The sequence below is a fragment of the Neoarius graeffei genome, chromosome 6 (genome assembly GCF_027579695.1).
Source record: "Neoarius graeffei isolate fNeoGra1 chromosome 6, fNeoGra1.pri, whole genome shotgun sequence".
NCBI lineage: Eukaryota > Metazoa > Chordata > Actinopteri > Siluriformes > Ariidae > Neoarius > Neoarius graeffei.
In genome coordinates, this window is record NC_083574.1 from 24,360,717 (window position 1) to 24,379,304 (window position 18,588).

Consider the following 18,588-nt stretch of genomic DNA (forward strand, 5'->3'; position numbering starts at 1 on the left):
ATATAAACAAACAGAGTATTCTGTTTATTGAACTCAAATTCAAGCCCCTTACAATATGAAATATCGTATAATATGAAAAATAATATTCAGTACAACTAAACTGATTCTAATATTAAAAGTCCAATTCAAAACATTTATAATTGAAAAACATTTGATGTTTTGATATGCAAGTATGTGTATAATTAAGTATTATTATGTATATTACAGTGGTGCTTGAAAGTTTGTGAACCCTTTAGAATTTTCTATATTTCTGCATAAATATGACCTAAAACATCATCAGATTTTCACACAAGTCCTAAAAGTAGATAAACAGAACCCAGTTAAACAAATGAGACAAAAATATTATACGTGGTCATTTATTTATTGAGGAAAATGATCCGATATTACATATCTGTGAGTGGCAAAAGTATGTGAACCTCTAGGATTAGCAGTTAATTTGAAGGTGAAATTAGAGTCAGGTGTTTTCAATCAATGGGATGACAATCAGGTGCGAGTGGGCACTAGGGCTGCATGATAGCAGAAAAATATGCGATATTCGATAACATGACTGAATATCTCGATATCGATATGTATCACGATAATTAAATATATAAATGTTTTTCTTACCTCTACTCGCCGTTCTGCCCTGTGTCTAGCATTTAAAAAAAAAAAACACCCAATGCATCGCTTCCATTCCAACATTATTTTTTATTGGAAAAACATGGCTACACCTGCAATGGTGTCCATCAATCATCTTTAAATCTCTTAATTTTTGTGAGCGCAACAGAAAATGTCTTAAGTTGAAGTAAACAAAAAACTGAAAACTACATTACATTAACATAAAGCATTCAAAATGGCAATTTCAGCGGCTCCCGGGAGATGAAGGTGAGCGACACAGATTCACCATAAACTCAAACACAATCTGTTAATAACACATGCGGGTGAGAGAGCAGTGGTGTGTGTGAGAGAGAGTGAGAGCGGTAGTGTGTGTGTGTGTGTGTGTGTGTGTGTGTGTGTGTGAGAGAGAGAGCGCGGTTTTATGTTTTTATGCTTCTGTACAGCAGTGTTTGTCCCAGTGAGCCGCCCCACCACTGTTTTACAGGTACATGTCTTGCAAAGTACCGGAGTTTGCAGTACATCACCCCTCCAGAATCCAAAGTACTTCCAAATAGCAGATGTGCATTTTTTTTTTTTTTGGAAACCAGTTCCTCACCACACTTGCTTCCGCCATCACCACGAGGCTTTTACTTGTTTTGCAATAGGTGGTGGAGTTATCCCGCGGCGCTTGTTGACATTCAAATGTGATTGGACGGCACAGAAAAATGTGCCTTTTATCGAAATTTAAGTAATTTTTGCGGTATGTGTATCGCAAACTATGATATCGCGATATCGATACTTTTTCGATATATTGTGCAGCCCTAGTGGGCACCCTGTTTTATTTAAAGAACAGGGATCTATCAAAGTCTGATCTTCACAACACATGTTTGTGGAAGTGTATCATGGCACGAACAAAGGAGATTTCTGAGGACCTCAGAAAAAGCATTGTTGATGCTCATCAGGCTGGAAAAGGTTACAAAACCATCTCTAAAGAGTTTGGACTCTACCAATCCACAGTCAGACAGACTGTGTACAAATGGAGGAAATTCAAGTCCATTGTTACCCTCCCCAGGAGTGGTCAACCAACAAAGATCACTCCAAGAGTAAGGTGTGTAATAGTCGGCGAGGTCACAAAGGACCCCGGGGTAACTTCTAAGCAACTGAAGGCCTCTCTCACATTGACTAATGTTCATGTTCATGAATCCACCACCAGGAGAACACTGAACAACAATGGTGTGCATGACAGAGTTGCAAGGAGAAAGCCACTGCTCTCCAAAAAGAACACTGCTGCTCATCTGCAGTTTGCTAAAGAGCACATGGACAAGCCAGAAGGCTATTGGAAAAATGTTTTGTGGACGGAGGAGACCAAAATAGAACTTTTGGTTTAAATGAGAAGCATTATGTTTGGAGAAAGGAAAACACTGCATTCCAGCATAAGAACCTTATCCCATCTGTGAAACATGGTGGTGGTAATATCATGGTTTGGGCCTGTTTTGCTGCATCTGGGCCAGGACGGCTTGCCATCATTGATGGAACAATGAATTCTGAATTATACCAGCGAATTCTAAAGGAAAATGTCAGGACATCTGTCCATGAACTGAATCTCAAGAGAAGATGGGTCATGCAGCAAGACAACGACCCTAAGCACACAAGTCGTTCTACCAAAGAATGGTTAAAGAAGAATAAAGTTAATGTTTTGGAATGGCCAAGTCAAAGTCCTGACCTTAATCCAATGGAAATGTTGTGGAAGGACCTGAAGTGATCAGTTCATATGAGGAAACCCACCAACATCCCAGAGTTGAAGCTGTTCTGTACGGAGGAATGGGCTAAAATTCCTCCAAGCCGGTGTGCAGGACTGATCAACAGTTACCGCAAACGTTTAGTTGCAGTTATTGCTGCACAAGGGGGTCACACCAGATACTGAAAGCAAAGATTCACATACTTTTGCCACTCACAGATATGTAATATCGGATCATTTTCCTCAATAAATAAATGACCAAGTATAATATTTTTGTCTCATTTGTTTAACTGGGTTCTGTTTATCTACTTTTAGGACTTGTGTGAAAATCTGATGTTTTAGGTCATATTTATGCAGAAATATAGAAAATTCTAAAGGGTTCACAAACTTTCAAGCACCACTGTATGTATTATCTATTAATTGTGTGTGTGTGTGTGTGTGTGTGTGTGTGTGTGTGTGTGTGTGTGTGTGTGTGTGTGTGTGAGAGAACATGTGTAGAGGGAGACATTAAATGTCTTCATTACATTCATCATCAGATGAGTCTGAATGGTCCATGAAAAATGGTCTTCGTGACCTGAGGCTTCCAGCATGCCATAAGTTGATAGCCGGGGCGAGATCAACTTCTTTACGATCACGTGAACGTTTCTAAACAGCAGCTCCATCCTCTCCAGCTCAGCTGACTTCATGACAGCCAGGGACTTCAAAGTAATGCTGTCCTGTAGTGAACCAGCCGTCTTCGCCTGTTCTGATGTTATAGTACCGATGTGTGCATTTGACTTTTCGTAGTCCTTTATAGTTTCGAGTTTAAAAATTACTGGTGCCTGTATTTTCCAGACTTTCTACAGTCTTCGCAGTACATGGTATTTTCAGTTTTGCTATGAACTAGCCAATCTCACCCGAACTTCCATTTGTCATTGAACTGTCTTATCTTCCTATTAGCGTCTTGTTCATCTCCATGGCCGTAGCCAGCTATGAGGCCACTGAGGTCCGGACCTCGGTCATTTTTAAGAGCTGAAAATACATTTGTACGCTAAATATTCAACTGGATAAAAAAAAAAGAATAACATTAAAACGTCTCCATAAAAAGGGCATTGTTAATTATGTTAAACGTTGAGTCTGTCTTCTGTGTCTGTTTCGTGCGTGCGGCTCTGAGACCAAGAACACAAAAGTGAATGAGCGCACGACTCGGCGGAGGGAACGCAGTGCAGTAGACACGGGTTTTTCATGGTAACCATCAGCGCACTTTCATGAAGCTGTTAAATTTACATTTTCGAAGCAGCACAGTTGTAGCCTACCTTGTTTGTGATTTTAAAAATAAATAATTCGATAAGCCAAAGCAGTAGAGTGGAAAGTTTCAACTTATGTTTGCCTTGGATAACTTTGCCTAAAACATGGTGGTGTATACTGATTTTTTTCCCAGAATTTTTTTTGTGTGTCGGTGTAACGGATGCCAGATTGTTAATGTATCTTAGTTACATAGGCTACATGGTTAGGGTATCTTTTGTCCTCATTGCTTGGGCCAGATCAAACCATTAAACAAGCTTAAATTATTCTTACTCTTGCCACATACATGATTTTTTTTTTCAAAACTGATGATATTCAGTTCAAACACCATTAAAAGTAATTTCAGGAATAGAGCTCTTGCGTGATGTGTAATTCACCCCTCTCATTTAAATATGGTGAACATTTTTCGGCACGCGCTTTACGCATCAAGGACCTCGGTGATTTTAAAATGCTGCTCCGGCCCTACTCATCTCTGCCCCCTTTTCCCTGAGCAGCAGGGTTTGAAACTCCAGCTATATGCCGCCACATAGTGCGCTTGTCAGTCGTCAGCAACTTTGTTGCTTTGTTCATTAACCGCAGGTTACTGTATCATTGATTTTATCTGAGACGTTAACGAACGTTCTAAACAATTCTAACATGTTGTCAGAATGTTTATGCAGGTTCTCATGGGGAGTTGTAGGCATGTACTATTACATTGCAATGCATTTATTATATCAGATGCCTTCAGAGAAAACTACAATTAAAATATATTGTCATACCACAGAATAAACCACCCGCCAAAGTGGCTAGGGAAAGTCATTACCCGCCAAAGTCGAATTTTACCCGCATTTGGCGGGTGAGCGGGTGCTAATGTAAAGCCCTGCTACTTAGATCAAAAGGTGCAGGTTATCTGCTGGTACCTCGTATAGTGAAGGATACATCAGGGGACAGAGCCTTTTCTTACAAAGCCCGACAGTTATGGAACAGCCTTCCAAGTAATGTTCGGGAATCAGACACAGTCTCAGTGTTTAAGTCTAGGCTGAAAACATATCTATTTAGTCAAGCCTTTTGTTAATGGTGTTTATGAGGTAAAGGTGTAGATCTGGAGGGTCCTCAGACAGAGTGTTCTGGTAAACTGGGATGTATGGATGCTGTCAGTCCCCACTCGCTTGCTCACTCGAGTTCATTGACGGTGTAGTGGCTGGCTGCTTTATGTCCCAGGGCTCCCTCATGCCTGTGTTACCTTCTGGCTCTCCCCTTTTAGTTATGCAGTCATATTTAGTTGCTGGAGTCCCTGCTTGTACTAAGTGCAATCTGTATTGTTCCTACTTATTCAGGTGACATTGGGCATACCTAACAACCTGTGTTTTCTCTCTCTTCTCCCCCCCCCCAAAAAAAATCTGTCCCTCTGAGTTACATGTCGGTCCTGGGATCGAGATGCTGACCTCTTTTGCTCCTTGGACCTGCATGATCCATCCTGGTGCCCTGTGTCTGGTTGGAGTCTCATCGCATCGCTCCTGTGGAGGGCGGCCCCATGTGGACAGTTGGAGGTCGCGCCTGGAGGATGCTCTGGACTCTTGCAGTGGTGCTTTTGTGGCTAGGTAGGGACTGCAGTTGACCTGACTTTGGGACTATGGTTGTCGTGAACGGTTTTGCGGTCGGGTTTCCGTCAGTGGGGGGTTTATAGCATCAACGAAGCTGGCTTTATGTTAGGACTGTTAATGTTATAGTCATGTTGTCTGTTGTTGCCCGGATGGGGATGGGTTCCCTTTTGAGTCTGGTTCCTCTCGAGGTTTCTTCCTCATGTCGTCTGAGGGAGTTTTTCCTTGCCACCGTCATCACAGGCGTGCTCATTGGGGATAGATTAGAGATTAAATTAGCTCATATTTTAAAGTCGTTCAAATTCTGTAAAGCTGCTTTGCGACAATGTCTCATCTCATCTCATTATCTCTAGCCGCTTTATCCTGTTCTACAGGGTCGCAGGCAAGCTGGAGCCTATCCCAGCTGACTACGGGCGAAAGGCAGGGTACACCCTGGACAAGTCGCCAGGTCATCGCAGGGCTGACACATAGACACAGACAACCATTCACACTCACATTCACACCTACAGTCAATTTAGAGTCACCAGTTAACCTAACCTGCATGTCTTTGGACTGTGGGAGAAACCAGAACACCTGGAGGAAACCCACGCGGACACGGGGAGAACATGCAAACTCCACACAGAAAGGTCTTCGCCGGACACAGGGCTCGAACCCGGACCTTCTTGCTGTGAGGCGACAGCGCTAACCACTACACCACCGTGCCGCCCATTTTGCGACAATGTTTATTGTTAAAAGCACTATACAAATAAACTTGACTTTACTACTGCTATACTAGTAAGAGAGGCAGCAAGGAAGGTGCTAGGGTGGTCATCGGGAAGGAGGAAGGAAGACAAGGAGACATGGTGCTGGAACAAAGAAGTGCAGGAAATTATAAAAGAGGCTAGCAAAGAAGAATTGGGATGATCAGAGAGATGAGGAAAGCAGGCGGTTATACAGAGAGACGAGACAGAAGGCAAAAAGAGCAGTAGCGAAGGTGAAACCAGGAGTTGTACGAAAGACTGGAGACCAAAGAAGGAGAGAAAGACCTGTACAGACTAGCTAGGCAGAGAAACAGGGAAGTGAAGGATGTACAGCAGGTAAGAATGATGAAAGATGTAAATGGAAATGTGCTGACAAAACAAGAGAGAGTGTATTAAGAAGGTGGAAAGAGTACTTTGAGGATTTATTAAATGAGGAGAATCCAAGGGAGAAAAGGTCAGATTCGTTGGAGGCAGCAAATCAGGAAGCAGAGTTGGTTAGTAAGGATGAGGTGAAGGCAGCCACGAAAAGAATGAACACTGGGAAAGCAATCGGACCAGATGGTATCCCAATTGAGGCTTGGAGATGTTTGGGTGAGACGGCTGTGGAGTTCCTAACGAGATTGTTTAATAAGATCCTAGAGAATGAAAAAATGCCAAATGAATGGAGAAAAAGTGTGCTAGTCCCAATATAGGCGGCACGGTGGTGTAGCGGTTAGCGCTGTCGCCTCACAGCAAGAAGGTTCGGGTTCCGGGTTCGTGGCTGGCGAGGGCCTTTCTGTGTGGAGTTTGCATGTTCTCCCCGTGTCCACGTGGGTTTCCTCTGGGTGCTCCGGTTTCCCCCACAGTCCAAAGACATGCAGGTTAGGTTAACTACTGACTCTAAATTGACTGTAGGTGTGAATGGTTGTCTGTGTCTATGTGTCAGCCCTGTGATGACCTGGCGACTTGTCCAGGGTGTACCCCGCCTTTCGCCTGTAGTCAGCTGGGATAGGCTCCAGCTTGCCTGCAACCCTGTAGAAGGATAAAGCGGCTAGAGATAATGAGATGAGTCCCAATATACAAGAATAAGGGAGATGTACAGAGCTGCAGGAATTACAGAGGGATAACATTGACGAGCCACACCATGAAGTTATGGGAAAGGGTATTGGAGGCGAGACTGAGAGGAGAGGTAGCAGTCTGTGAACAGCAGTACGGGTTTATGCCAAGGAAGAGCATGTCGGATGCAATTTTTGCTTTAAGAATGTTAATGGGAAGGCCAGAGAAAGCTACATTGTGTGTTTGTAGACCTGCAGAAGGCATACAATAGAGTGCCAAGAGAGGAGTTATGGTATTGTATGAGAAAGTGTGGCATGAATGAGAAGTATATTAGAAGGGTGCAAGACATGTATGAGAACAGAGAATCAGCAGTGAGGTGTGCAGGTGGAACGACTGAATGGTTCAAGGTGAAGGTGGGACTTCATCAAGGATCTGCTTTGAGTCCTTTTGTTTGCCATAGTGATGGATAGCTTGACGGACGAAGTGAGGTAAGAGTCACCATGGAACATGATGTTTGCGGATGATATTGTGATATATGGTGAAAGTAGAAAGGAGGTTGAGTGGGATTTGGAGAGATGGAGGTATGCATTGGAACAAAGAGGAATGAAGGTGAGCAGTAGCAAAACAGAATACATGTGCATCAATGAGAATGGGGATGAGAGTGTAGTGAAGATGCAAGGAGTAGATGTAAAGAAAGTTGGTGAATTCAAGTACCTGGGGTCAACTGTGCAGGAAAATGGGGGATAGTGAGGTGAGAAAGTGAGTGCAGGCAGGGTGGAGCAGTTGGAGAAGGATTTCGGGAGTCATTTGTGATAGGAATGTCCCAGCAAAAGTGAAAGGTAAGATGTATAAGACAGTAGTGAGACCAGCTATGATGTATGGACTGGAGACAGTACCCTTAATGAAGAGACAGGAGGCAAAGTTGGGGAGTTGAGGATGTTAAAGTTTACGATGGGAGTGACAAGGTTGGACAGGATAAGGAATGAGCACATCAGAGGGAAAGCACATGTGGAGAGCTTGGGAATTAAGCTAAGAGAGCTGAGACTGAGATGGTATGGGCACATCCTGAGAAGATATGCAGAGCATGTTGGAAGGAGAATGTTGAGGATGGAGCTGCCAGGCACATGAAAACGAGGAAGGCCAAAGAGGAGAAGCATGGATGCGGTGAGAGAGGACATGAAAGTGGCAGGTGTGGTAGAGAAGGATGCGGAAAACGGAGCAATGGAAACGAAAGATCCGCTTTGCCGACCCCTAATCAGGAGCAGACAAAAGAAGATGATGATCGATAACATTACCCGGATAGCTTGCCAAGATAAGAAATTAATGTCCCTACACGACACAGAAAAACTAGTTCATGCTTTTGTTACCTCCAGGTTGGATTACTGAAATGCCTTACTGTCTGGATGTTGCAATAAGTGCATAAACAAGCTCTAATTAATTCAAAATGCAGCAGCAAGAGTCCTTACTAGAACTAGAAAATATGACCATCACCCCGGTCATATCCACACTGTATTGGCTCCCAATCAAATGTCGTATTGTTTATAAAATACTACTATTGACCTTTCAAGGAGATGCGCAGAGCCATGGCCTCACTTTCGTTTATAAATGCCCCGAGACCTCAAGAATGGCATAGGAATAGTTTTAAGGGTTAACAATAAATCTAATATAGTAATTTTTATGATTAAAGTGATTCATATAGGTAGCGGTCTGAGTGAACGTTACCTTGATGTCCGTAACATCACAGCAGGAACTCTATCGGTCTCATCACCATTTCCACTATACTAAAAAACACAGAGCTGACTGCAACTCCGATCCTCCATTTTGAGCTAATTTATCACCATGCCACGTAAATGTGTTGCTGGCTGGTGCAGTAACACGACAGAAGGTGGATTTATGTTGCATTCATACCCAAGAATGTTCAAACTGCAAAGATCTGGATGCGTTTTGCAATAAGTTCACGGGAACATATGAAGTGGTCTCTCCTCTACTCTGCACATTTTGCTGAAGACTCATACGAGACAGCTGATCTGTTGAGGAGCGTTGGCTATAAGCCTGTATTGAAAGAGGGTGCAGTACCAACAATTAAAGAAAAAGAAAACAAGAAAAGGAAAGTATTCATTTTTTTTTTTTTTAAAGGAAAGCGAGTTCAGTTGCACCAGTCCTCCCGGAGTGAGCCGAGGGTTGTTGGTAAAACTCTGGGACGGAACGGGACATATCGCTCGGGCAGTGACCTCCCCGTGGTTGTTGCTTAAACCGGGCACATCCCGTTCCAACCTGTGTTTTAGTAATAGCCTAAGCCGAGCAGTAATGGTGGAGTACTCAGTATGGAGAAAATGGAGACTGAGTGGAGCAGCCATCTTATTTCTGCACTGAATATTGCTGCCATCTCTCCCTTTTGTGGAAGAATTGAATGAATGGAGAACTGAACAAACAACTGAAAATCAGATTTGTTTCAAAAACAATCGGCCACAGGATCAGCCTTCAAAAAGCGAGAGCACAGACAGGTAAGCGTCGACTCTCATTTGGATTAAAAAAAAAAAAGTTGTTTACCTGCATTTAGATTAATACATGTAACTTGTATTGTGCGTTTAAGTTACCAGTATAAGATTATTTAGTTTGCTTCAGAATGGGATTGTCTCAATTCATCTGATTATTTAATTAGCCTTTTATGTTTTATCATTGAAAATGCATGCATGTACATGTATGTTGCATAAGTTATAACACCTGTTTTAACGAGAGTCAACCCACAATCAATGAAGTTAAATCAGTCTTAGTTGAGCAAGTCAGTAACGGTATTTCTTACTTGCACCATAAATTTTTATTTATATGACTTTAGTCTATAGCTGTCAAAGGCCTCGGCCTTAAAACTGGTTACCGCTATGACGTCATGCACTCAGGGCTGGCTAGCTCAGCGGGAATACCAACTTTGCGGTCGATTTTAATTCTCAAAAATATATTTTTTTATTCCCATTTATGCAGCATACAAGAGTCAAGGATGGAGATACTATCCACTCAGAAATTTATTTAAAAATAAAAAGGTTTTGCGTATCTTCTTTAAGCCCGTATCTGCTTTAAGTCTAGGCTGAAAACATATCTGTTTAGTCAAGCCTTTTGTTAATAGCGTTTGAGGTAAAGGAGTAGATCTGGAGGGCCCTCAGACATTGAGTGTTTTAGTAAACTGGATGCTGTCAGTCCCCCACTCACTTGCTCACTCGAGTTTGTTGACGGTGTAGTGGCTGGCTGCTTCATGAAGGTGCCCTCATGCCCGTGTTACCTTCTGGCTCTCCCCTTTTAGTTATGCTGTCATAGTTAGTTTTGCCAGAGTCCCTGCTTGCACTCCGCGTAAAATGTATACTGTTCCTACTCATCAGGTGACATTGGGCATACCTAACTACTTGCACTTTCTCCCCTCCACGCTGTCTGTCCCTCTGAGTTACATGTCAATCCTGAGACCAAAATGCTGACCTTTTCTGCTCCTCGGACCTGCCTGAGCCATCCTGATGCCCTACGTCTGGTTGGAGTCTCATCACATTGCTCCTGTGGAGGACGGCCCCAAATGGACTTTCACATTTGGAAGATGCTCTGGACACTCACAGTAATGCTTTTGTGGCTGAGGACTGCAGTTGTCATGAACAACTTTTGCACTCAAGTTGTTCTGCACTCAAGTTTCCATCAATGAACAGTTTCATGTTCCATCAACAAAACAGACTTCATGTTAAAACTGTTAATGTTATAATCAGGGCTTTGAACCAGAATTTTTTTCCTATTGGTTCGTTCCGAACAGAAATGGAATTTTAACGTTTCCGGTTTGGGGTTCCACCATTAAATAGACGTTCCCGAACCGGTTAGAACAAAAAATTTCGTTCCCAGAACGGTTAATTACGTTCCCTGTCAGCTGTTTAACAAATGGCTATAAAATTATGTCTCTGTCTCATCCGGCTTAAGCCAAATGTAGGCTAATTCTATTACAACCTTCATTAAATAAGACAAGAAATATTCAAAACAATTATTATTTCAAATGTTGGCGATTTGGATTCTCAGTATGTCTTCCCATCTACACAAACAGAAAAAGTGCCAAAAATGAAAGATAATTCGTTTAGTGTGTTACCAAAGGCTAGTCAGGCCCTATAGAGGGCTACCGCATGACGTCACCGCGCCGCGAGATTTTGTTAGGCGCCATATTGGAAGACCAAGTACACATCTATGCAAGTACATACATACATAAAACAAACTACACCTGAAATGTAGCCAGGGCCGGTTCTGCCCTAATCTGGACCCGGGTACAACATCGCGCAACCCCCCCCCCAAAAAAAAAACAGCAGTCTAAATCAGGACAACCATCACATAACTATAAACATTTTATATCAACTATTTTAACTAAATGGGCTATAATAAATAAGCCTGCAGGCAGCCACGGCGGGCTGCCTCAGAAAAGTAACCATTTGTCCTACCTTAAAACTCGTTTTGCATTTTCTGCCTCCTTTTTTGTATTTTCGACCCTCCGTTTATTTTCTTTCCTTTTCTGAAAACCCGATTTGTGTCCAGACATTTTGTTCTGCTACCAACGAACTAACTCGTCAGGTCTCGTCTCTTGAGCCCGCGATGATTCCCGTGGGAAGGGCAACAACTGATACATTTTTACAGACAGCCAATAGGGAGGTTGCAACGTTCAGGCTCTTCTTTGCTCAGACACTCAGTACACTTATTCACTTATTATCACGTGGAGTCCACCCTCCCGCTCTCTCCATTCAGTCAGCGAACGTCACACAGGAAGTGAACCCCAGCGGGTCATAGAAACTTGCGCAGGAGAAGAATGGCTTTTTTATTTGTAGGCTACGGAAACTTTGAGGAACGAAATAAAAACCGGTATTAACCGGTTACCATTATTTTTAATAAGCGTTTCTGTTCCGGAACATAAAAAATAATAAAGTTTCTGGTTTCGTTTCTGTTCCATGTGAAATAGAAAAAGTTCCCGGTTTTCGTTTTCGTTCCTTGAACCGGTTCAAAGCCCTGGTTATCTGTTATCTGTTATCACCCAAATGAGGATGGATTCCCTTTTGAGTCTGGTTCCTCTTGAGGTTTCTTCCTCATGTTGTCTGAGGGAGTTTTTCCTCACCACAGGCTTGCTCATTGGGGATAGATTAGAGATAAAATTAGCTCATATTTAAAGTCATTAAAATTCTGTAAAGCTGCTTTGCAACAATGTCTATTGTTAAAGTGCTGATGACACGAACATGACTCTATGCAATTTCTTAAATAAACTATACAACATGGCAAACATGTTAGATTTCTGTTATAATTACGTGAAAAGAAGCTGTTGTTACGCGAATATCCAACTTTTAATTGCACAGCGCAAGAAAACTGGGTCCGTGGCTCGCGGCCATGTTGTGACGTCAGCGGAAGAACACGCTGCGGTTCACTGGCTGTTCTACTCAATGGAAATGGCGCATGAAAACGCCGGTGAACTTTCTAGTGCTAGCTCTTCAACAACCAAATACTGGTACTTTAAGCAGTGATCATGATGGCATGATTTTACCTGATTTTAAATAAAATGAGATTGATAATAATGTGAATGTTCACAACTAGTACATACAAACTCTGCAGCTTCTGATTCAGCAGCTGCGTCATACTCCGCAAAAACATCAGCAAGAACCTACAATATAAATGGAAATGCAATACACTAAGCTCAAATGACTTTTGGAAAGTATAATTTCTAAATTTTTTCTACATATTCTTGAAGTCGGTCATCGGGGTACTTGCTACCGTTCCCTAACAACGCATGGCAAAGGGTAAAGTGTAGTGTTGCTAAAGCCTCCGGTGGAAGATCCTCGATGTGCTGATAAGACATACAGTTCTATATAACACACAAGTGTCACGATAATCACAAAACAGATGCAAATTGTTAAAATACCTAATTTTTAAGCAATCATGTATTGATCTCTTCCGAATTGAATCTATGATAGCCTACCCTCTTTACCCTTTGCCTCTCGTTGCTAGGCGGCAGTTACATGAAAGCCGCAAGCTTTCACAAGCAAATACATGACTGATATCACGCCGACTTTATGATTACATTTATGATTATCATGAATGTGTACTCTATGATGTGTACTCTATGAGCGATCTGGAGCGAGTCACTTCCAAGTTGGCCGCACAGACCGCATGGTTACTATTTTTAGCATCATGTCGGAGCACTCTATAGCTCTACGTACCTTTATCTTATGTCGTTTCTCAACACATGTTCTGACAGGAGGACGGTCTTTGGAGGAGTCGCCTTGTCCCAGGCGACTGCTGGATCTGGCATAGCTACTAGTAGACCCCCTCCGGAATACTGTAGGCACTGCTGATGGCAGCAACACACGTTTGTGCTGAACTGAACACCCAAGAGATTCCTTTAAGCTGGGAAGGGTGTCAAAACAATCCAAATCGAAGTGTTCAGAGCACAGGACGGATGTTGGTGAGGGCTCCCACTTGTCACAAGTGCGCCTGACTTGCTTCACCCACTTCGCATGCAGCTCGGGATCTCTGGGAAACTTGAATAAACTTACCCCATCCTTCTGGGTTTTGGAGCAAATTTTGGAGCACACATACATACATACATACATATACACACATATACATATATATACATATACACATATATATATATATATATATATATATATATATATATATATATATATATAAATGTATAATAAAAATACTATGATAAACTGAACACCTGCCGCATCAACAACAAACTGGTAAGTTAGGAGGAAGGTTCTTTCACTGACGTCATATAGCTCCTCCTCCTCTTTCGTCTCCTGGGTCCTGCAGCCCCGTCAAATTTGCCCAAATAGCCGCGTTTTTTAATCATAACTTGTAAAATAGGCGCCTTCGTGAATTAATATATGGATCATCAGGAATTACTTTTTATGTTATAAAACATCGCCAAAGATGTCAAAAACGTGTCATCAGCACTTTAAAAGCGCTATAAAAATAAACTTGACTTGACTTAATTAGGTGATTAGTCAAAGCATGTGTACTAAAGCAGTGGAAATGCTTCCCCAGAACCAGGGTTGGGAACTTGCACGCTAAAGTCGAAAAAGCCTCTGACTACAAGGTCTAACCTCTCCACAAAACTAATCAGCGTCATTCATTGGATGCAAACATTTAGTAGGTTCCTGAGCCTATCCCTGAAACATCAGAAGTGCGCACGCGCACACACACACACACACACACACACACACACACATCCAGAACATGTTTTTAGGAGGAAACCCGTGTGACCACAGAAAGAAAACATCTGAAACACCCCACAGGTTGTAACCGGAGCTTGTGCATTGAAAGCTTTCACCAACAGCAAACAGTGTTTCTGTTCTTAAACGAAAGTGGCCTGATCACTGAAGCTTCATAGTCATTAGTGTGGAATGTGGCAAGGAGCCAGAATTTTTTTTACTGAGAGAGGCAGGAGAGATTTAACTCCTGCTCCCTGTCTATATATGCAGGGGATAATTAAAGGGGGAAAAGGTGGCTCTGTTATGATGTAGGGACATTTTGTTTTATCAGGCATGGGTTCACTCTGAGTTCACTTGTTCCTGAAAGAAGTGTCAATGGAAATCAATGCAAGGTTCTTCTGAGCACATTTATGCAGTTATCCAGTTGATCATGCAGCAGTAGAAAAATGCATACAATCATGCAGATACAGGTGACTTTAACTGCGGCATGGTTATTGGTGCCGGAGAGATAGAATTTACTTACAACTACAAGTATAGAAACTCCAACTATTTTTGAACACACTTGTTTGGAAGGAGAATGCAGAAAGCTTCACAACTATAACAAGACAATTATCATCACATTAACATAAAACAAACTTTATTGATCCTGGAGGAAATTCGTCTTTGTTTTTGTTATTTTATACAACCCTGATTCCACCTTTCTGTTTTAGCATTCACTTTTTCAGCAATTGGTGCTACAGCTGGTGCTCCAATCTTCTGTGGGATTGGACCTAGCCTTGGTGTCCCATGCAAGTCAATGTGCCTTCGACACCCATAACCCTGTCGCTGGTTCACCAGTTGTCCTTCCTTGGACCACTTTTGGCAGGTACTAACCACTGCATACCAGGAACACCCCATAAGATGTGGCATTTTGGAGATGCTCAGACCCAGTCATCTAGCCATCACAATTTGGCCCTTGTCAAAGTCACTCAGATCCTTACGCTTGCCCATTTTTCAACACATCAACTTTGAGAACTGACTGTTCTCTTGCTGCCTAATATATCCCACCCCTTGACAGGTGCCACTATAATGAGATAATCAGTGTTCTTCACTTCACCTGTCAGTGGTCATAATGTTATGGCTGATCGGTGTATATCTGTATTCATTACACGTAAAGTGAAAGATTTCAAGCCTTTTTTTTGTTTTAATTTTGATGATTGCTTATAACTCATGAAAATCAGAAATCCAGTATCTCAAATATTAGAATATTTCATTTCGAGTTTGAGTAAAATAGTATAAATACTGTGTCTCTCTCAGTCTAGTTCAGTACACACAACCACAATCATGGGGAAGACTGCTGACTTGACAATTGTCCAGAAGACGATCATTGACACTCTCCACAAAGAGGGTGAGCCACAGAAGGTCACTGATGAAAAGGCTGGTTGGAAAAGGCGCACAAGTAACAGGGATGACCGCAGCCTTGACAGGATTGTCAATAAAAGTTGATTCAAGAACTTGGGAAAGCTTCACAAGGAGTGGACTGAGGCTGGTGTCAGTGCATCAAGAGCCATGATGCACAGACATCTTCAGGAAAGAGGCTACAACTGTCACATTCCTAATATTAAGCCACTCTTGAACTTGACAAAACGTCAGGAGCATCTGACATGGGCTAAGGAGAGAAATAACTGGACTGTTGCTCAGTGGTCCAAATTCCTCTTTACAGATGAAAGTTAATTTTGCATTTCATTTGGAAATCAAGGTTCTAGAGTCTGGAGGAAGAGTGGAGAGGCACAGAATCCAAGGTGTTTGAAGTCCAGTGTGAAGTTTCTGCAGTCTGTGATGATTTGGGGTGACATGTCTTTTGCTGGTGTTGGTCCACCATGTTTTATCAAGTCCAAAGTCAATGCAGCCCTCTACCAGGAGATTTTAGAGCACTTCATGCTTCCATCTGCTGACAAGCTTTATGGAGATGCTGATTTCCTTTTCTAGCAGGACTGGGCACCTGCCCACAGTGCCCAAACTACTACCAAATGGTTTTCCGACCATGATATTTTTATGCATGATTGGCCAGCCTGAAGCCCATAGAGAATCTATGGGGTATTGTCAAGAGAAAGATGAGAAACACCTGCCCCAAAAATACAGATGAGCTGAAGACCACTATCAAAGCAACCTGGGCTTCAAGAACACCTCAACAGTGCCACAAGCTGATGACCTCCATGTCACGCTGCACTGATGGAGTAATTGGTGGTAAAGGAGCCCCAACCAAGTATTGAATGTATAAATTAATTTTCAGAGGTTGAACATTTCTGTATTGTAAATCCTTTTTTGATTGATCTTTGGAAATATTCTAATAATTTGAGATACTGCATTTCTGATTTTCATGAACTATAAGTCATAATCATCAAAAAAAGGCTTGAAATATTTCACTTTATGTATAATAAATATAGAATTGTTTACCTTTTTGAATTAAATTATTGAAAAAATGAACTTTTTCAAGATAGTCTAATGTTTTGAGATGCACTAGTATTGTCTTATTGAGTGTACATCACTAATACTCATACAAATACCAATTCTGATTTCATGGGGACTATAATATGCATGTATAATAATGCATCTATAATATGTCTGTCTGTATGCATTCTGTTGTAGACAATGAACATAGCATGGAACATTTCCTAATTGTGGAGGCAGTCAATAATCTGTGTCATCAAGAAGCATTTACCTAACATTGGAATTACGAAGCAGACTCAGGATAATCGCCGAAATGACTTACTATCATGCTTGAGTGTGTTAATGACATCATCAATGATGCAGTCAGGGGAGAAACCAGGTGTCTTGGAGAGCAAACCGAGCAGTGAGGCAATCTTCAGTCTGACCGAGTTATCGACCTCCTGTTAAACAACATATTCAAAAAATCCAAGTGTGACATTAACAATGATCATGCTGCAGAAGCTGAAATGACCTAATCAGTATGAAACAAACAACAAATTAGACATTAGGCACACATCACACGTCTGATCAGAAATTTGAGAACGCTGTCCCCAATCTTTTCCCTTAACCCTTTAAAGTCCCCTTCATAAACGAATGCTTACCTTATAATAGTGCTCCAAAAGAATCCGCACTACACCCTCAACGCTTTCTGCTTCCACTGGCTTACGAGCAAAGTTTAGGAGATACTGCAGGGCATCTGTTGGGCTGGTGGCTTTGCACAGGTCAATATGGAGGGCTGCAGATTTACTCGGCTTAGTGAGACGAAGCTTCTTCACCGGTAGCTCCTCAAGTGGTTGTTGCTGGGAGGTGGAATTATTTAAATTAAAAAAAAAAAAATGGACAATTGAATCAAGCACTGATCTGATACAGAGCATCAGTATTGATAAATTGTAAGCTCTGATCTACTAACCCCATTTCCAGAAAAGTTGGGATATTTTCCATAATGCAATAAAAACAAAAATCTGAGAGTTGTTCATTCATGTGAACCTTTATTTAACTGACAAAAGTACAAAGAAAAGCTTTTCAATCATTTTACTAACCAACTTAATTCTCATCTCATTTTCTTCCGCTTATCCGGGGCCGGGTCGCGGAGGCAGCAGTCTGAGCATGGAAGCCCAAACTTCCCTCTCCCCAGACACCTCAACCAGCTCCTCGGGAAGAACACCGAGGCGTTCCCAGGCCAGCCGAGAGACATAGTCCCTCCAGCGTGTCCTGGGTCTTCCCCAGGGACATGCCTGGAACACCTCCCCAGGGAGGCGTCCAGGAGGCATCCGAAAGAGATGCCTGAGCCACCTCAGCTGATTCCTCTCGATGTGGAGGAGCAGCGGCTCTACTCTGAGCTCCTCCCGAGTAACTGTGCTTCTCACCCTATCTCTAAGGGAGCGCCCAACCACCCTGCGAAGGAAACTCATTTCGGCCGCTTGTATCCGCGATCTTGTTCTTTCGGTCATTACCCAAAGCTCATGACCATAGGTGAGAGTCGGAACGTAGATTGACCGGTAAATCGAGAGCTTCACCTTTTGGCTCAGCTCCTTCTTCACCACGACGGACCGGTAAAGCGACCGCATCACTGCGGAGGCTGCACTGATCTGCCTGTTGATCTCACGCTCCATCCTTCCCTCACTTGTGAACAAGCTCCCGAGATACTTAAACTCCTCCACTTGAGGCAGGATTTCTCCACCAACCTGAAGAGGGCAAGCCACCCTTTTCCGGTCGAGAACCATGGCCTCGGACTTGGAGGTGCCGATTCTCATCCCAACCGCTGAGTGTGAACTCAGGCTTCAGGCCCAGAGAAATCGGTGGCGTTTCTGGAAGCTCTTTGTGTCATACAGTTTCAGGCAGGCTTGTAGTACTCGAGTTTAGGACTCGGACTCAAGTCCGACTTGAGCCCTAATTTTAAGGACTTGTGACTTGACTTGGACTTGAGCACTGATGACTCAGACTTGGACTCA

General features: G+C 42.5%; 1 protein-coding gene across 1 annotated transcript in view; it reads right to left on the reverse strand.

Moving 5' to 3' along the window:
- The window catches only part of ints4 (integrator complex subunit 4), an 82,191-nt gene that overhangs the window by 61,035 nt on the left and 2,568 nt on the right, over positions 1-18,588 (reverse strand). Inside the window, exons 2-3 of the mRNA XM_060923475.1 lie at positions 17,239-17,436; positions 16,920-17,037 (exon numbers count right to left, since the gene is read on the reverse strand). Of these exons, the coding sequence (XP_060779458.1) occupies positions 16,920-17,037; positions 17,239-17,436 (316 nt within the window). The remainder of the gene's footprint in view (positions 1-16,919; positions 17,038-17,238; positions 17,437-18,588) is intronic.